This window comes from Vicia villosa, linkage group LG3, assembly GCF_029867415.1.
Source record: "Vicia villosa cultivar HV-30 ecotype Madison, WI linkage group LG3, Vvil1.0, whole genome shotgun sequence".
Classification (NCBI taxonomy): domain Eukaryota; kingdom Viridiplantae; phylum Streptophyta; class Magnoliopsida; order Fabales; family Fabaceae; genus Vicia; species Vicia villosa.
The window spans coordinates 77,461,862-77,483,661 of record NC_081182.1 but is presented as its reverse complement, the minus strand read 5'-3'; the positions used below and the strand labels follow the sequence as shown (position 1 = coordinate 77,483,661).

Below are 21,800 nucleotides of genomic sequence, written 5' to 3'. Positions count from 1 at the left end.
AATAAAAGAAACATTATAGTTTAATTACCATATAAAATGCAATACATTGCACATACAAATAAAAATACAATTCACCTAAATATGAATGACATTAAAAAATACTACACACCTGAGCTACCATTGCGATGTGCATGTGGAGGTCTTATAGGGCGTTTCTCCACTAGCGGTTACACATCGGCGTGCTTGGTATGGTGGAGAAGTAATGCCATGTAGGTAACATTACTTTCGATTCACCTCTAGTGATGCCACGTAGGCAAGATCACTAGGCTTTCGCCCGGTGGGCTCGTGTTGTCAAGATGGCGTTTTGTACCGAGCTGGCTGGGTCCCTCACACGTGTGTTTTGATGGTTGATGAGGCTGTGACGCCACATAGGAAAAGTCACCGCGGTAACTCGTCACGAACGGTGTGCCACATAGGACTCGTTTGTTCCATCTTTCCGTGTGCCGGTACAAGTCTCTTGATGCGATGCACGGGTGTAACTCACCGAGGGTGTGGATGTTTCTTGTTGATGTTGATGTTTCTTGGCGATGCATTTCGTTGTAGTCTATGATCTTTTCTATCTCCATCTTTTGTACTATGGATATGTATTTGTACCAGTTGGAACTCTTGTATTTTGGCCATGACAGTTTGGGCTTTTGTACTTGTACTTATACATTATCTATTCCGCTGCTTATGTTTATGATTTTCGAGTACCATTTTAATGCCATATACGTATATCCTAGGCAATGTATGTATGGGGTGTTACAGTTGGTATCAGAGCAGGTCGATTCTCGGCTTTGCCAAGAAACATCAACTCGAAGCTAAGTCATCTTACCCTTGCCTCGATCCTGCCTCGAACCACCTGTAAAAAGAATAATTGGAAAGGGGTGAGATTACTAAATCTCAGTGAGTCTCCCTATCTTACGGGTTCACTCAGTTCTACAGGGAACATGCAATCAACTGATTCACCGAGAATCCGGGTTACCTCACGGCTAGGTACAAGTACAAACAAGGTACACCACCATTGGAAGTCCCATAACTATCCAATGTGGCCACAAATAAAACCACATATTCAAAACCACCGTATGCAAACCCGTACCCATGTACGAGGAATCCAGGAGTAAGTTACAGCCCGCTCATTAGGCTACGCAATCCACACCCTCGGTGAGTTACACCCGTGCATCGCATCAAGAGACTTGTACCGGCACACGGAAAGATGGAACAAACGAGTCCTATGTGGCACACCGTTCGTGACGAGTTACCGCGGTGACTTTTCCTATGTGGCGTCACAGCCTCATCAACCATCAAAACACACGTGTGAGGGACCCAGCCAGCTCGGTACAAAACGCCATCTTGACAACACGAGCCCACCGGGCGAAAGCCTAGTGATCTTGCCTACGTGGCATCACTAGAGGTGAATCGAAAGTAATGTTGCCTACATGGCATTACTTCTCCACCATACCAAGCACGCCGATGTGTAACCGCTAGTGGAGAAACGCCCTATAAGACCTCCACATGCACATCGCAATGGTAGCTCAGGTGTGTAGAACATACCGAGAACGCTGATGTGTACTGCAAGTGTGGAAGTGCCCCCGTATGGCCCACACAAGCACATCGCAACGGTACCAAGTGTTCTATGCGGTTTACCCCCTAATAGCCTAGGCCCACTCCGATTCAAGCATACCACAACACAATCAAGCCACACAGGCAAATGTCTCAGAACGTTCAACCGAAACGAACGAGAAAAGCAATGATCACATCATAACACAATCAACAATTGCATTTCTCAAATATACATGCATACAAATAAGATGGTGATCATTTCATAGTTTCATACACTTAAAACATGTACTAACATATCATACAAGTCATAAGAGGCATTCATTTCTCGATACGGAACAAAACTGCACTCATATGGGGAGAATTATCAATTTTGTATCAGACTAGTTCGCTACAGCGAACTTCTGTTCGCTACAGCGAACTCAAACAGAAGCTAAACTTCTTCAAACCCAGGTCAGTTCGCTACAACGAACTCCAGCGAAGCCCCGATTCGCTACAGCGAAGGAAAGTTCGCTACAGCGAATAAATCAATTCAACTCCCAGGTTTATTTGCTACACAGTTCGCTACAGCGAATCATTCGCTACAGCGAATGAAAGTTCGCTGCAGCGAACTCTGCAAAATCAGCAAAAATGCAGAAACGTATTTGGGGTCCCCAAGCCCCAAATTTCCACATGCATCCATTCTTAAGCGAAAATGAGACATAGAAACAATATGTAAACGAATTATTCCTACCAAAAGAGTCTAACACATGCATAGATAAGGATTAAAATCATTTACTCAAAAACCCTTAATCTCCAAAGTTTATATAACCCACAATGACTTCCCCAAAGTTTCTAACTAAGAGACCCACCTGATTAAGCTAAGGAAGAAGCTCTGAAATTCAGAAGTGGATGATGAAGATTGATGGATCAAAGGTGCATGCAAGGCTGAAAGTTGAATGGTCTTCTCCTTCCTTCTTCTTCTTTCACGTTTTCTTCTTCCTCTTCTCCAAATTCTGTTTTTGTTACCAATGGTCAAAGACAACACAAGCCAAACATTCCCTTAAGTCCTAGTTATTGGATGAAATGACCAAAACAACCCCCAACTAGATTCTATTTACCATGATGCCACTTAGTTATATCTCAACTAAATGCAATTTCCTATTAGTAAATCTCTTGAAATAAAATTAGGATATTACATTCTCCCCCCCTTAAATAGAATTCGTCCTCGAATTCGAAAAATTACCAGAACAGGTGAGGATACAACTCCCGCATCTCTGATTCGAGCTCCCAAGTGGCTTCGTCAGGACGCGACTCTTCCCACAACACCTTCACAAGAGGTATCTCTTTGCTTCTCAACGACTTGCTAGCATACTCCAAGATACGACAAGGTTGGGGTTGGAAAGAAAGATCTGGTTCTACTTCAATTGTATCTGGTAGGATAGGATGAAATGAATCCGGCACAAACTTCCGCAACTGAGACACATGGAAAACGTCATGCAGCCCGGATAGTGAAGGAGGCAACGCTAACTGGTATGTGACTTCACCTATCCGTCTCATGATCTGATAAGGTCCTACATATCTCGGGCTAAGCTTGCGTGTCTTAAATGGTCCTTTCAATCTTAACCTTGGAGTCACCTTCAAGAACACATGATCTCCTACATCAAACTCCAACGGTCTCCTTCGTTTGTCCGCATAACTCTTCTGTCGATCTTGAGCTTGTTTCATCTTATCTCGGATCATCCTAACCTTCTCCGTGGTTTCTTGAATTATCTCCGGTCCAAGAATTCCTTTCTCACCAACTTCAGACCAACACAACGGTGATCGACACTTCCTCCCATACAAGGCTTCATATGGGGCCATACCGATACTCGCATGATAGCTGTTGTTATACGCGAATTCTATCAAAGGTAAGTTATCTTTCCAATTTCCACCAATTTCCAAGATACATGCCCTTAGCATATCCTCAATGGTCTGAATAGTCCTTTCTGTTTGTCCATCTGTCTAGGGGTGGTTAGAAGTGCTCAAATTCAGATTGGTACCCATCTCTTGATGAAAAGCTTCCCAAAATCGGGAAGTGAACTTTGGATCTCTATCCGATACAATGCTAGAAGGTACACCGTGCAATCTTACAATCTCTACTACAAAAAGCCTCGCAAGGTGAGAAACCTTGTGAGTTGTCTTAACCGGTAAGAAATGCGCGGACTTAGTCAAACAATCCACTATCACCCATATCGAGTCATGGCCACCTAATACCCGTGGTAGTCCCATGATGAAGTCCATGGATATACTGTCCCATTTCCAAACAGGAATATCCAATGGTTGCAACATACCACCGGGCCTTTGGTGCTCTATCTTCACTTGTTGGCAAATCACGCACTGCTCTACATAATCAGCCACATCTCTCTTCATACCAGGCCACCAAAAATTCCCTTTCAAGTCTTGATACATCTTGGTCGATCCGGGATGGATGGTGAATTTGCTCTTGTGAGCCTCGTCCAGAATTAACCTCCTTAACTCCGCGTCATTTGGCACACACATCCTCCGTCCAAAAAGAATGAGTCCATAAGATGTACGAACGAAATCTGGAAGGTTTGCTTTAGACTGCAATTCTACATCATTCCACTGTGCTTGACGGATCCTTTCCCGCAACTCATTCTCAATACGCAAGTTACTCATCAACACACCCGTTGGTGCCCACTCAAATTGTAAGTTCAAATTTCTGAACTTCTCCATAAGGCCAAACTCCAACATCATCAGCTCTGCAACTTTTATCTCTTTTCTACTCAAGGCATCCGCTACCTTATTAGCTTTACCGGGATGGTACTTCAAATCAAAGTCAAAGTCCTTCAAGTACTCCATCCATCTCCTTTGACGCATGTTAAGTTCCTTTTGATCAAAGAGGTACTTCAAACTCTTGTGATCACTAAACATCTCAAAGTGAACTCCATACAAATAATGTCGCCACACCTTGAGCGCGAACACAATTGCAGCGAGTTCGAGGTCATGAGTAGGATAATTCTCTTCGTGAGATCTCAACTGTCTAGATGCATAAGCTACAACCTGTCCATCTTGCATCAACACTCCACCCAAGCCTTTCTTAGAAGCATCACAGAACACTTCGTAAGATCGGTTTGGATCTGGGATCACCAACACTGGAGCAGTAGTCAGTTTCTCCTTGAGTTTCTGAAAACTCTTCTCACATTCTGAATTCCATCTAAACGAAACCTCCTTCCTTGTAAGCCTGGTCAAAGGTAATGCTAGCTTGGAAAATCCCATGATGAACCTCCGATAGTAACCTGCCAAGCCTAGGAAACTACGGACCTCAGTTGCATTCTTGGGTCGTTCCCAATTTATTACTGCTTCTACCTTTGAAGGGTCTACAGCTACGCCGCCGCCAGATAAGACATGTCCAAGAAACTTGACTTCAGACATCCAGAACTCACACTTGCTAAACTTTGCAAACAACTGCTTTTCTCTGAGAACCGACAACATAATCCTCAAATGCTCCATGTGCTCTTCGATAGTCCGTGAGTATATCAATATGTCGTCTATAAAGATTACCACGAACTGATCCAAATACGGTTGAAACACCCGGTTCATGTAATCCATAAAGACAGCAGGAGCATTGGTTACCCCGAATGGCATAACCAAAAACTCATAATGACCGTATCTCGTCCTAAAAGCAGTCTTAGATACATCCGAACTCTTAACCCGAATCTGATGATATCCCGACCTTAGGTCAATCTTCGAGAACACACAGGATCCTTTCAATTGATCTAGAAGGTCATCAATCCGCGGTAGAGGGTACTTGTTCTTTATGGTTACCTTGTTCAGCTGACGATAGTCGATGCACAAACGCATACTACCGTCCTTCTTCTTCACTAACAAGACTGGAGCTCCCCATGGAGAAACACTAGGACGAATGAAGTGTTTCGCCAACAACTCTTCTAGCTGACTCTTCAACTCTCTAAGCTCTGCAGGAGACATCCTATAAGGGGCGATCGAAACTGGAGCGGTACCCGGTACAAGATCAATAGAGAATTCAACTTCCCTTTCCGGCGGAAGAGAAGTAACATCCTCTGGGAATACATCGGAAAATTCACACACAACCGGAATCTCCAAAATACTCCTCTTGTCCTTGGAGTCCAACGTAAGAACCAAAAGGAAAGACTTCTCTTGAGCAAAAAGGTAATTGATCATGTTAACCGTACCTTCAAGAAGATGTTCAATGGCATCGGTTGGTGTAGTCTCCTCAGTAGGAATGAAGATAGCCTTCTCTTTACAACCGATGTACACCGAGTTAGCTGACAACCAATCCATACCAAGTACTACATCGATCTTCTTAAGAGGTAGACAAATGAGATCAATCACGAATCTACGACCGTTGAAGGTAATAGAACACTCCTTGCAAATTTCTCGAGCTTCTATACATCGTCCGTAGCCGATGAGATAATCATAGGATTAGGAAGAAGACTCGTCTCAAAACCAAGCCTCCGAACACAAGGGTAAGAAATAAAAGAATGTGTTGCTCCACAATCAACTAGCACAAACAAGGGCTTATCATTTACATAACACGTACCAGCAACTAGATTAGTGTTTCCTTGGGCCTTCCTAGCGTCCAAGGTGTAAACACGACCTTTAGTCTTCTCAGGAACATCTGGGGCAGTACAATCCCTCGCATAATGCCCCGGTTGATGGCACCTGTAACAATTTCCAAAATCCGGTCTACAATTCCCATGATGCTTCTTGTTGCACTTGCCACACCAAGGAGGTTGAGTTAAGCTACCACCATGGGTCTGTTTCTTCGCCGCTGGAGGAGTACGGGGTTTCAAATGCTGCCCCGACCTTCCGTGATCCCTACGAACCGACCTGTTCTGCTCTCTTTCCTCTGTGCACTGAATAGCCTGGAATATCATTTCCATGCCATACAACCAATCATGAGCAATCACAGGATCTAAGCCACCCAAGAACTCTGGCGGATCCATCCGAAAGAAAGCACGAAAGTCAGGCCCTGCTGCAGCCTGAGGAGTAGGAACAGGAGCGGTTGGTTGTTGTCCTTGCATGCCTTGCATTATTTGCATCATCATTTGATTATGCTGCTGCATCTGTTGCATTATCTGCACCCAAGGCATACATACAAATACAACACAATATAACCTAAATATGAATGATATTGAAAAAATGAAATATAAACGAATACCACGAAATACAAGATACACACACAATCAAATGGTAAGTTCAAAAAAAAGTTAAACACAGGGACACATTTCGAAAAAAAAATTTAAATATCTAGGTTTCATAAAAAAAATACGAAAAAAACCATGTTTTCGGGGTATTTACCAAACTGTCTAGGTTTGGGATACCAAAACACTGAATGCGCCAAATGAAATGGCGCATAGGTGTATATTTTGGGTGCATGCGCCAAATGAAATGGCTTGCCCTAAAATTCCCATTGCATGCGCCAAATGGAATGGCTCATAAGTCTAGGGTTTTGCCCTAGAAGCCAAACCATTTGGCGCCATAGTTCTAGGGCCTTTTTTTTTTTATTTTTTTTTTTCAATTTTTTTTTAATTCATTTTAAATTGGGAAAATGATAATTTTATTTTTTATTTTTTTATTTGTTATGATGTTTACTTAAAAAAATTAGTAGAATATTTTTTTCGGCCTATTATTTTTTTCGATTTCGGTCTATTATTTTCGTAAAAACGTCTAATAAATCAAGTTTGTAAAATCTTATTAACCCTAAATAATGTAATGTATGCGTTATCGATATCGGTTTTTTATTAAAGCTCAATTTATTGATGAAAGACCGATGAACGGTTACAAGAGGTGAACGGTTACAAAAGGTGGTAAGCGAAACTGATACATTGCATTAAAAAAAATACAGATTATACTAAACTTGCGACGATGTCGTGCCACGATTAGGGCATCTCTTTATATTGTGCCCCACCTGACGGCAAATGCTGCATTTTCGTTCCATTTTGTCGCGGACGTCCATTTCGGTCCTAATCCGTGTACTATTGGGACGCCCTTTTTTCTTTCGCCGCATTGCGTCGTTGTGCCAAACTACCTCTCCATCATACTCAGGCCAGTAATCCTCCTTGGCCACCACAGGAAACGCAACACTGTAAACTCTGAGCAACGTCTGAGTCTTGTAAATCGGAGACAGTAGTGATATAGCGTCGCGGTGGGCATACGCACATGCAGCTATGACGTGTGAGCAAGGCATACGAAAAGCTTGAAACCTTCCACAGTCGCACCAATCTTCGTCAAGAAGAACCCTATATTGTTGCCTTGGCAGTCCCTCATTGTGGTCAATTGTCTCGCGCACACTGAACGTGCGATTGAATCGGTCGAAAGAAGTCACTTGATGAGTGTTCGCTTTTGCCGACTGCTGTTGCATAAATTTCATGCAACTATCGCTTAATAGTTGACCAGCTTGCCTAACATCACCCCATCTCCTGCCTCTTGTTGAGAAGAGTGAAGCCATCCTAAAGTATGTGGCTTCCACCAGTGCTGTGATTGGTAGGTTACGGATGCCTTTGAAAACGCCATTCATGGATTCCACGAGATTAGTTGTCATATGGCCCCATCGCACGCCATTGTCGTAAGCCCTTGTCCATTTGTCCCTGGAAAGATTATCTACCCAAGTACCTGCCTCTGGATTTGTCATTACAATCTCACTCCGATAATGCTGGAATGTGGGTTGGGTCAACGCATAACCAGCATTGACTAGGGCCTTTCTTAGATGTCTGTCCTTGATCTCCCGCATGAAGTTTTGGGCTATGTGGCGAATACAATATACGTGTTTTGAAGGGGGGTCATGCCATCCGTTCGCTGGATTGTTGTAAGCACTCTCTATGGAAGCGTGCCTATCAGAGATTAAACATATGTCAGGCTGGGGAGCAACATGTTCCCGGAGGTTCCTTAGAAAGAAACTCCAAGCCGCTGCAGTTTCACCTTCGACGATAGCAAATGCCACTGGAAATATGTTGCTGTTACCGTCTTGTGCAACCGCCATGAGCATGGTTCCTTTGTATTTGCCGTATAACCATGTCCCATCAATTTGAAGTATGGGTTTACAGTGTGCAAAACCTCGGACGCAAGGTTTGAACGCCCAAAAAAGCCGATGGAATATTCCGTTTCCCTGGACAGGGTTTCCATCCGGGGCATGCGCGGGCAGTGTCTCTAGAATCGTAACAGTGCCAGGTGCGTAACTGTGTAGCGCATTGAGGTATCGGGGAAGAATTTTGTATGACTCCTCCCAGTTGCCGTAGACTGCCTCAATTGCCTTTGTTTTTGCAACCCACGCCTTTCTGTAAGATGGAGTGTAGTTGAAGGTTGTGACGATGTGGGATATTATATTTTTAACCTTCAGAGACGGATCGGAGCTTATGAGAGGCAAGATCTCCTGGCACATAAGATCGGCACTGAGTTTTGTATGATCCTGGGAATTGTTAGGGTTGACACACGTGTGTTTCTGCGTAATCGACCCTATTTTCCATGCATTGCTTCTCTTCCTATAAGAGGCCAACAGTCTGAACCCGCACTCTGGATTTTTACAAGTGATTACATACCGTTCCAGGTTTGAACGATCTACTTCAAAATCAACGTTGTTCGCCATGTGCCATTTTTTTATTCTTCTCAGACATGCCTCCTTAGACGGAAACTTGTCTCCTTCCTTTAATTCTTCGTCGTTTTGGATGTAGGGCGTGAAGAAGATGTCAGATGATGGTTCGTCACCTTGGAGGTTCAAGTTACCCATATGTGCTGGAGGTGCGTACGCATGAGCTGGAGGCACCAAGGTTTGCTGCTCGTCGTCGGATTCCTCGTTGACCATGTCGTCAAATTCGGTTTCCAGATCGTCTTCTTCCTCGTCAATGACGTCAACCTCGTCTTGCTCGTTGACTGGTGGGTCAATAACCTGTGACTGGACAACATTAGTTTCTTGTGTCTCAGCCTGAAGAGTGACGTACAGCTCGATGGAATCCAACCCACAGTATTCGTGGGTGGTGAACATATCTTGCAAGTCTTCGTCATTGGCAATCTCCATTTCGTAAAACTTGACGGTGTTGTCTTCATTGAAATTGGGACATTGGTAAAAAACGCTTGCAATAGGACCCATTGCAATCTTAGAGTACAGTCGTTGAATGAAGTACGAAAATGTTGCTCTTTTGCTCAACAACAATGGTACAACCTGAGTGTTTCTCATCACAAAACCGGCTATCTCATGAGAGTAGGTCTCACCGTTTAGATGGGCATGGACAAGATACTGGGTTGATGAAGTCATTTTTGGAGGGGAAAGTGTGCGGGTGTTGTAATCTCAGGTCAGATTAGGTAAAATTGTTGGTGTGAGTTGTAATGTTCAGTATATGTTGGATGTCTTATAAATTGAGGTTCATATGTCCTTGCATTATCTCAACACATAGACACGCTGATCTATGTCCTGTACCCCATCACGCGTCTGAAATGATTCATGATAAGATTCCTGTAACGATTCCCCTAGGCAGAGCATGCATGCAACCCTATCTGGCAGCTAGTTCTGCAATAATTATATATATATATATATATATATATATATATATATATATATATATATATATATATATATATATATATATATATATATATATATATATATATATTTATTTATTTATTTATATATATATATATATATATAAATAAATAAATAAATAAATATATACATATATATATATATATATATATATATATAAATATATATATATATATAAATATATATATATATATATATATACATATATATATATATATATATATATATATATAAATATATATATATATATAAATATATATATATATATATATATATATATATATATATATATATATATATATATATATATATATATATATATATATATTTATATATATATATATATATATATAAATAAATAAATAAATAAATATATACATATATATATATATATATATATATATATAATTATATATATATATATATAAATAAATAAATATATATATAAATAAATATATATATATAAATAAATAAATATATATATATATATATATATATATATATATATTTATTTATTTATTTCTATATATATATATATATAATTATATATAAATATAGATTAATATATATATATATATAAATATAGATATATATATATATATATATATATATACATATATATATATATATATATATATATATATATATATATATATATATATATATATATATATATATATATATATAGTGGTTCTTACAGACCCACTAGTATAGGTCTGCCACTATCTTCCGAATTGATTATAAAAGACAGGCACACTGATCTAGGTCTGCAACAGGATTCCGTATTGACTGTAAAAGACAGACACACTGATCTATGCCTGCCACCAGATTCCGAATTGATTAAAAAAGGACAGTCACACTGATCTAGGTCTGTTCATATATATTTTATTTAATAAACAAATAAATTTGTAATTAACAATTATTTGTAGTTTAATAATATATTTTACTAATTATAACTATAGTTAATAATTACGTATATAAATTATCAATTATATGTATGTTAATTATTGTACCCGTCCACTAGGTTAAATATTGTCCAGACGAAAACAACTAACACAACAACCACATTTTTTTTAATTCCATGACCATGCGTTGACAACACAAAACCATCGGTAAATCACGATGTTACGTTGCAGAATACAAAAGAAGAGAAAAGAACACAGAACAACTAGTACTCTTTGGAACAAATAAAACAACAGTTAATCTAAACTACTCTAGTGTCACTGCAATAACAAGGGGATCTTCAACGCCTCGGTTAACTTCTCCACTGTGTGTCCAAAACATTAGATCCACGTCCACATCGTCTTTCACACGATCCCAATAATACATGTAGGTGCCTTCAGGGTTATTATCGGTCAACGTAATGTATGGACACCGGTATTCTAGCTGTTTAACTTTTCTGGTTGGACCATCGAGTTGACGAAACCCAGTGTTGATGGCTCTAACAACTCTCTGGAAATTCCAGTGAGGGTTGAGGCAAACCCGCATGTGACTACCTTCCTCATAGAAGACCACCGCCCAAACAGAGTTCATTTTTAAGTGTTTACACTATGACTGAAATAAGGGTTGGGACTTCAACTCCACACAGACACTGCTATTTATAGCGGGTGGAAGGCAGAGGGAAATTTTATTGTTAATTATTAATAACTTTAATAAAATATCATTTCATTGAAATATGTTAACAACATTTAATTGAAAGGTACAGATATGCTAAGAGCATTTAATTGAACAATACAGAAGTTACTGAAATGATATAGAAATAGTAGCGCCTAGGATATAACAACGGTTAAAACAATGTCTTCTCTGTCCTCCATCATTAGAGTGCATTGGATGTCGTCTTCCATAGTCTCCCACCAACGCTGCCTTCCGAGAAAAACACCTCCCCTTGTTCGAAGTCTCTTGATAGATCGGATTTGTTCGCCTGGAACGAACTCCCCGTCCAGAAACCTGAGGATGTTTCTCTTAAGCTGCTCCATGGTTTGGATATTCCAGAACATCACTTGCATGGGAGGTTTGACTGCCGAGAAGATAACGTAGCCGTTCCTTCTACGAACGTCCGGTTGATAATTCAGACGCCTAACAGGAGGTGGAGGCTCAGAAGTCCGGTGCGAACCATCTGGCCTTATTCGAGTTCTCATTTTTCAGTGTGGGTAATAGTGCGCCCGAAACCCTAATTTATAGAGGCATAGACGTCTTGCCGTTGCCTCATTTTCTCATTAGGGTTTCTTCTGGGAAGACCAAGTAGGTGACAGTACCAAAACCCTAATTCATAAACGGAAACCCTAATTTTGAAAAAAAAAAAAATGATCCTTCTAATGCGCCATTTGAATTGGCGCATTAGTGCCTTTTCTTTACAGGAAGTCGCCAAATGAAATGGCGCATTAGAAGAATTTTTTTAAAAAAATGCCAATTGATTTGGCGCATGCCTTGTTGGTGTGGACCACCACCTGGCCCCACATGGTCCCCACATGCATGTGCTGAAACGATTCCAGGAGTTACTGTAAACCAGCATGGAGTTACTGTTAACAAGCATGCGACTGTAAAAATTTCTGCTAAGATTCCTGATCAGATTCCTGCCAGGATTCCTCCTACTCCTGCATGCATGCTACCCGAGCTGTCACATAGACCTGAGCTGCATGCATCTAACCATGCCTTGTCACCGATACTTTGACTGCATGCATGCCAACACATCCTGCAGAAGCAACACCAAACAATTATGGCTGTGTTGACATGTCAAGCATGCATGATGTTACCGTTTTTCCCTCATCAATATATATAGCACTTGGAATTCTGCAGATACATCACCATTGTAACTCATCTACTCTTGGAACAATCCTTTTGCAATCAGCTTACGAATTTTCAGCCTTCAACCATGTCTCTCCTAACCATGGGCGAAACACACAGAGGAACCCCCCAGAACATCGCTACCTTCGTAAGTGTATTAGTGTTACTTTAAAATCACGCCTTGCTAACTGATAAACTAACTGATTTTTTTTGGCATTCTTACTCTTTTCAGAACGTTCAACGCTTTCGCACTCGTAGTAAACATACCATCGCCCCGGACGAACGCATTATACCATACCTGAACATTGCTGGTTTCGGTCCGATTAGCAGGATCGCCGAGTCTTCTATTGACCACAAGTTTGTTCTTGCTTTGCTAGAACGTTGGAGGCCAGAAACACACACCTTCCATCTTCCGACAGGGGAGTGCACCATCACCCTTGAAGATGTCCATATGCTACTAGGCCTTCCTGTTGATGGTAAGGCAATTAATGGTTGTGTTATGCAGGCGAATAGCTTATGCCAAGAGGCACTTGGAATAGACTTGATAGAAGGAGCCGTTGGTGCTAGGGGGCAAGGTGTTAACCTCAAGAGGTTAAAGGATTATTATAAAAATTTTCACTTGAATGATGCGTCTCCCCAAGAGACCATACTGCAGAAAACTAGGTGTTACGTATTGTTGCTTATAGGAAACGTTTTGTTCCCAGATAGCACTGGTAACACGGTTAACTTTATGTATCTTCGTTTGCTAATGGATTTTAGTAGAGTTGGTCTGTACAGCTGGGGGTCTGCGGTACTGGCTACCTTGTACCAGTCACTATGCAAAAACGCGGTTGCTGAGTCCTGCACATTCTACGGATGCGCCCTGTTGGTGCAGGTGTGGGGGTGGTGGAGGATGCCCATACTGGCCCCGGTTAACAACGGTAGTTGGGACTTTCCGTATGCCTTGAGGTAAGTTTGTAGTATACCATTTTCTCTTTACACAATCTACTCCATTCTAACTAAATCATTATTTTTTTGTTGTAGATATTGTGTGAAAAAAATGGACTTCACACGTAATCCTCGATCAAACATAACAATGTACCGATCTCTAATTGATCACCTTGGTCCCCATCAGGTATTATCTCTAATTCTTTTCTTCTGTTTTATAAGTATTTTCCGTAAATATTTTTTCCCAAAGTAATGTATAAATCTCATGCATGCAGTTCATATGGCGACCGTATCTCGAGTGCGAGTATGAGCCTAGAGCGCAGGATGCAGAAATCTGGACGACAAAGTGCTGCTTAATCCGGTACAACATAATAGAAATGCATCACAGCGACCGGGTAATGCTTCAGTTTGGGATGCGTCAACGGATACCCGACCCTCCTGTTGACTTGGGAGTGTGGCACCTAAAAAGAGTGAACCATCAATGGACACACCAACACTGGAAGAATTTTGCACCCGATCATCGCCAGATGTGGAAGAACCGTCGCCAGTATGTCCTGAACTTCCCCGTTAGTGACCATGAAATGAAACCATCTCCTGAATACATGAATTGGTATCGTACAGCCACAACCCCAAACTTGTTTCTTGCAGCTCCGTTCTATTTAAATGATCCCCGTGCACAAAACTACATCTTGCCACAACAACAACAACCAGAAGAAGAACCACAACAACAACAACAACAACAACATGAACAACAACAACTCCGACAACAATAACGACTTCAGCAGCGACAACAAGAAAGCCTGCAACACCGCCAACAACAACTCCAGGAACAACAACAACTCCAGCAACAACAACAAAACATTTTCAGTACTCCATCCCGTTCCGCACGCAACATCCGCCAATCAACTATGTTCCAATCCCAATCTCAACCATTACAAGGGTATGAAGACCGCCATCCTTCCTCTGACCAATATCAGACCCACTCGCAACCATTCAGATTTTCAACATTTGCTGGGTCATCAAGGGGATTCGGCCAAAACCTAACTCCCGGTTCATCTAGCCTTCATCTTAGTCCCGACGATGGTCCTCATGGTGAATCCTCTTACCGTGGCGCCCCCTCCGGCTACGCAACACCTACAAACCAATTCGCCTTTAACCAAGGTAGTTCTAGTGCTGCGGGATGCTATGCGCCGGAAGTCTTTTCCCACCCCACTCCACCGCCACGAATAAGCACATTTGACGGAATGGGTAACCGACTTTACAACAGCGGTTTTCCGGATAATTATGGGGGCATCGACGAATTCATAGACAGCGATCCACGTGACATCCCAGTACCAGCCCCGGTGACACAAACCCAACAAGAAGCACAAAGGGGCAGGGGTAGGGCTAGGGCAAGAGGCGGTGTCAATATTCGCGGCGGAATCAACGATCGCGGTAAACGGCTCATTACAAGACCAGGTTGCGGAACGGATGGCTATCTTGGTGATGGCCGTCATTGATCATTTTGTTGTACTATTCATTAGTCTTCTGTGTCGTTTCTGAATTTGATTGTAACCGATGTTTAGCTTTTAAATTATATTGTAATCGATGTTCAGTTTTTAAAAAATATTGTAATCGATGATTAGTTTTTAATTTATATTGCAATCGATGTTACACTTTTGATTATCGTTTTCTGCATTTCATTTTAAAGCCGAAAAAAATATTCTACTAATTTTTTTAAGTAAACATCATAACAAATAAAAAAATAAAAAATAAAATTATCATTTTCCCAATTTAAAATGAATTAAAAAAAAATTGAAAAAAAAAATAAAAAAAAAAAGGCCCTAGAACTATGGCGCCAAATGGTTTGGCTTCTAGGGCAAAACCCTAGACTTATGAGCCATTCCATTTGGCGCATGCAATGGGAATTTTAGGGCAAGCCATTTCATTTGGCGCATGCACCCAAAATATACACCTATGCGCCATTTCATTTGGCGCATTCAGTGTTCTGGTATCCCAAACCTAGACAGTTTGGTAAATACCCCGAAAACATGGTTTTTTTCGTATTTTTTTTATGAAACCTAGATATTTAAATTTTTTTTTCACACATTTCTCTAAGTTTTATAATTGAATAAAATCATCATCTCTTTTACTCATTTATTATTATTTACTTAATATAATATTATTAAATACAATCAATATTATAATCTTCTTAAAAAATAAATACTATAAGAAATGTAACTAACTGTAGTCATCAATTTCAATTTGAAGAAGAAACCCAAGCCACTCGTATACTATTAATTGAAAATGACATAATCTAAGGACCACTTCAAAAACAATCCTTGTGGCTATTAATTTATATTAGTTTAAACTAATAGTTCATTCAATTGTTATAATATTGTTATAATATTAAAACTCTAATAATACTTTAAAAAAGTATTTAAACATATATACATTATTCTTTTATCTAAATTCCATGAAAGAAAACACAAAGTTCCCACTTGCGTAATTCAACATAAAATATAATAATCAATCACAATACAACGTAACCACTCAACTACATACTTTTATAAAATCATGTGTCACTTGCATAGCTTCATTTGATTTCATACTTTTCAAAAGAAAATTAATTTCTCACATAATGCACGTTTTTTTTGCTTCCATATTCCATCCTATGACCCTACCTCTTTTTCTTCTTTTAACTTCCACCATATTTATCGACCTCATCCCCATCTATCCACCTCTTTTTGTACTTTATCATAAATTTTCTATGCTAAAATCCAATTTTTAAATTTTCTATCACACACACAAGTGGCCCTATAGTATTTTAATTAACTAATATCATAGCACACAATTTAAGACAATAATTTTTAATTGTCATAAAATCTTACATTCACACAGTCGACATTAAAATACCGTCCGATCAAAATCAAACATTTTAAAAATATAGAACGTTTGATTGAGATGAACGGTTGATATAATCATCGACTGAGTGAATATGTAGAATTAATTAATTATTCTCCACTATATATTTTGATTGATACATGATGTATATTTAGTATATGAACCTTAGAAACCAAATCCAAAAACAACAACCTAGTGGTAACACTAGCTATTAGCAATGTTGAAAAGCCAAACAGAATGGCCAGAGCCAATAATAAGAGTTCAATCTTTATCCGAAGGATGCATAGATTCAATCCCTGATAGGTATATCAAGCCTCCAACTGATAGGCCATTTGTAAACTCTTCTTCTTCTTATGATGATGATGATAATATCAATATCCCTATCATCGATCTTCAAGGTTTATACGGTGACGATTTCGATGTTCAAGCTTCGATAATGAAGCAAATCTCCGACGCTTGTCGGGATTGGGGTTTCTTCCAAATCATAAACCATGGAGTGAGTCCTGATTTGATGGACAAAGCTAGAGAAACATGGCGTGAATTCTTTCACATGCCTATGGAGGTTAAGCAACAATATGCAAACTCTCCAACAACTTATGAAGGGTATGGAAGTAGACTTGGTGTTGAGAAAGGTGCTATTCTTGATTGGAGTGATTACTACTTTATGCACTATCTTCCTTTTGCAATTAAGGATTACAATAAATGGCCTGCCTCTCCTCCCTCTTGCAGGTAATTTATTTATCATATCTCTTGAAAACTCTTCCGTCTGAATCTTCATAACACTGGACTATGTGTCTGGATGTGAATATTCAGACGGAAGCGTTTTTGTTTTATTTGATATAAATATAGTTGTAATTATTTTGAATAATATGAGCAGGGACGTGTTTGATGAATACGGTAAAGAATTAGTGAAGTTAAGTGGGAGATTAATGAAGATTTTATCGAAAAATCTTGGATTAGAAGAAAAAGTATTAGAGAATGCATTTGGGGGAGAAGAGATAGGAGCATGCATGAGAGTGAATTTTTATCCAAAATGTCCAAGGCCAGAATTGACATTAGGATTATCATCACACTCAGACCCAGGAGGGATGACTATGTTGCTACCTGATGATCAAGTGGCAGGGCTTCAAGTTAGAAAATTTGATAATTGGATTACGGTCAATCCTGCTAAACATGCCTTCATCGTCAACATTGGTGACCAAATACAGGTAATTTTTAATGTTTTAAAATAGTTTTTTTTATTCCTATTTTAAATTATCCTAGCTATTTTACTTGGCCAGTATTCATGATGATTTTATATACTATTCTGACCACGTGGAGAGACACATGGGGACTTTGGTTGTTTTTTATTATTATTGTTTAAACATTTAATAATGGATACACATGCCTTTTATTAATATACACATGCCTTTTGAGTAGGATGCTTTTGGAAATTGAGAAAATTTATTTATTCATAAAGATCAAATCTTTAGTAGTACTTTAAAGTTTTACTAGATATTGTTGTCTTAAAGACCAAATTAATTCAAATTTTTGATTTATTTTAAAATAAATAAGTAAATAATGTATGTTGAGTATTATATCATCAAAATATTAGCGTAATCTAGTGTTCATTTTATTTAATCAAGTGAGATACTTAATTTATTAACAATTTATTTTAGAAAGTGAAACTTGTAATGTCTTTTTATTAATTTTAATAGTATTAATTTAATTAATTAAAATACTATAGGTCCATAATAAATAAATTAAATTTTTAATTATTTCTTTTGTTATAAACTTATTGGTCAACACAGTATTATTTAGTTAAATATTCTCTCCGTTTCAAATGAGTATCACTTAGAAAAAAATTATTTTAAAATGAATGTCATTCTCATTTTTTTAATATAAAAATAATTACTATTTTTTTAATTGTCTCCTTTAATTATTATTCTTTATACTATTTCTAATATATTAATAAGGTTAATTTGATAAAAGTGTACTGTTTTAGGACACTACTATTATATGTTTTAATATATGTGTAAAAACTTTAAAAACACTTATTTTAAAATAGGGAGAAGAGAGTATGTTAGAAGAGGGGTATTCTGACCAGAGTTTGATTTGGAATTGAATCATGGCCGCCACATTAGTATTTGGAATAATTTGTCATACAAAATAATGAACATAAAAAGCATAGATCAAAATAGAGATGGTTAGAATAAAATTACAGTGAAGATAAAATTTATTTTTTAATTGATCTACTTGATTGATTTTACATACATGTTATATCATTTAAATAGAAACATCCTACTGATTTACTAACTTATATCATTTACATAAAAACATCCTACTAATTTACTAACTTTAACTTTTAGTTAATAACGACATACATTTTAATTGTTTTTTTTAATTATTTCCTATAAAGATTAAAAAAAACATTTAAAAAAATTGTAACTCAGATTAAATTAAAAAAATTAAAAATTAAAAAATAAAAGATATAAAAATCTACGTGGATTAAAAAAATAAAATAAATAAAACAAATCACACGTGGATTGCCACGCTGAAAATATAAGAGAATCTTTGAAGACATGTGATATCTAAGGGGGCTATTGAAGAAATTTAGATAAGATAAGGGTGGTTTTAGGCTAAAAACAAAACTCGCAAATATAATAGGGGATTTGAAAACAAAACTAGCAATCACATATACAAATAAGAGTGAAAAAAGACTGTGCAGTGATGGGCTTTGACAAGTCTAAGCTTGTTCAGCTTAAAAATAAATTAAGTTTAAGTTTTGTCTATAATATATGTATTTTAAAGTTTGAGTTTGGCTTCTTCAAATACTTGATTGATTTGTTAGCCTATTTAAAAACTTAATTTATTTAGACAAAAATAATATGTAATTTAAATAATGTTTAATTAGACTAATAAATTAAAATATCAATTAAATTAAAAATTTGTTTGTATTAACTTATCTGAAGCTACCTATTAGTATAAATTTTGTGAGAATATATATTTGAAAAAATTTATAAAAAATAACTTATAATATTGTTCATAACGTATTTTCAGCTTATTTTCTTAAATTTTCTAAAATAATTATATTTTAATTTAAAGTATAAAATAAAATATAATAAATTATTTATATTTATTTATAAAAGCTGGTTTGATATGTTTAAAAGCTATTTTTATAGACTAGAATCTAGTATTTTTATACTAAATAAGTTTATTAAAAAGTCTAAATCTTTTAAATCTTTTCTATTTAAATGAAAAAACTTGGCTAGGTCAATGTGTGTAAGTTAAGTAAAACTTGGCTTAGGTCAGTGTGTGTAAGTTAGGTACTAGGCTAATGTTAGTTGGTCTAATCTTTGCAACTAGTTATGATCACATGTAAAATTAGTCCTAGTCACATAAGAAATTAGCTATAACCTTCTAATCTCTTATAACTTCTAATTTCTAAAATTGAATTACAACACAATAAAGTTCCACTAAAATCAAGGACAATGAATCTTTAGAGCATCCACATTTATGTCATTTAAATTGGTGATATATAAATGGACTTCACTTACTTAAAATATTCATACTATATTAAGTTTTATTGGTCTCAAAATATTTTTAAAACATTCGTACCACTTACTTAAAACTCTAAATTGAATTTTATTAGTCTCAAAATATATTTCAGTTTATTGGATAAAACAGAAAAAATTTCCACGTGTCCCACAAAACTACGGTGCTCTGCGTAGCACCTTTGCATAATTTTTCATCTCTTTGCACAATGTTTTCTTTTTTTAAATTATGACACAGTATTGTTGATATTTGCATGTAACCCACCGATATGGGTGTTCTTAATTGCCTATCCATTATGTTCATTTTATATTTGTGGATCTCACAACTTGCATCACCGCCATTATTAACGTTTTAAGAGCATGCAAAGTGGGAAATCGTATAGAATTTAAAATTTGTCTCGGTTAAATTATAATTATATAGAATCTTATAAAATATTTGTCACAATCAAAATGTAGTTAAATAAAACTTTTATTTATTGTGTTATGTTCAAACTACGACTAACTTATATGGAGTCTCCAAAAATTTAAAACGGCTCAGAGTATTGCATAGGTTACACTTTGATAAAATATGAGTACAGTAACTATTTAATTCTCTTAAGCGATATCAATAATCTTTTTTGTATTTCAGATTAATTTATAAATGGTTAAGAAATTTGTTTGTGTGTAATTTGACAAACAGGTTCTAAGCAATGCAATGTACAAGAGTGTGGAGCACAGAGTGATTGTAAATCCAGACAAAGAAAGAGTTTCTCTTGCTTTCTTCTATAACCCCAAAAGTGACATACCCATTGAGCCATTAAAACAGCTTATAACTCCTGAAACACCTGCACTCTATCCCCCAATGACCTTTGATGAATACAGACTCTTCATTAGAACGAATGGACCTCGTGGCAAATCTCAAGTTGAATCCATGAAATCTCCTAGATAATATAATAATCATCATGCTCAAACACATTTCTATATATATTATATTCATAAAATTGCACATTAATTAATAAACTATATAGTAAAAAAAAAAGATATACATGTTTTCATCTTAGGCTTGAAATAATGGCCACTAAAGTTTGAATGATTTCCACCAAAGATTGTTTTTTTCCTTGCTAGGTGACTATTATAATTTGTCTCTGTCTCCAACTTCCCAACAGATGATTGTGGTAATGATGAAATATACAATATTTTTTATTGTGTGGTACTATGAAAATAATTATTGAATTCCACTATTTTCGTTTGCCACTTGTTTCTTGTTCTAAAGAATTCAAGTTTCATTTGTATTTATTGTAAGATCGCATTATTGTATGTATATATGCACGTGATCGTGCTCTTGTTTTCTTTTAAAAATAGTAGAAAATTAAATTTATCTAATATATTCCATGGTACAAGTCTATAAGGATGGCTATAAGGTCCGTGAAGCATTCAATAACAAATAAAAACAGAAACAGATTTTTTTTATAAGCTGAAAATGAATTAAGAGATTTTTTCAATTACCTTCGTCAATTTGTTATAGATGCATGCCACCGGAAAACCGCTATTGTTACGCCACACAAATGTATGCTCCAAATCAGAATTAGGCACTATGT

The 21,800-nt window shown here is 37.3% G+C and overlaps 2 protein-coding genes across 2 annotated transcripts; one reads left to right on the top strand and one right to left on the bottom strand.

Moving 5' to 3' along the window:
• Window positions 1-2,760: 2,760 nt before the first annotated feature.
• Window positions 2,761-3,381, bottom strand: LOC131658369 (uncharacterized). The gene is made up of 2 exons (XM_058927674.1): window positions 3,097-3,381; window positions 2,761-2,994 (listed from the first exon to the last, which is right to left on the bottom strand). The coding sequence occupies exons 1-2, from the start codon at window positions 3,379-3,381 to the stop codon at window positions 2,761-2,763; spliced, it is 519 nt and encodes a 172-aa protein (XP_058783657.1).
• Window positions 3,382-16,767: 13,386 nt separating this feature from the next.
• Window positions 16,768-21,561, top strand: LOC131661956 (jasmonate-induced oxygenase 2-like). The gene is made up of 3 exons (XM_058931620.1): window positions 16,768-17,419; window positions 17,568-17,898; window positions 20,903-21,561. The coding sequence occupies exons 1-3, from the start codon at window positions 16,908-16,910 to the stop codon at window positions 21,149-21,151; spliced, it is 1,092 nt and encodes a 363-aa protein (XP_058787603.1). The 5' UTR covers window positions 16,768-16,907; the 3' UTR covers window positions 21,152-21,561.
• Window positions 21,562-21,800: the final 239 nt, after the last annotated feature.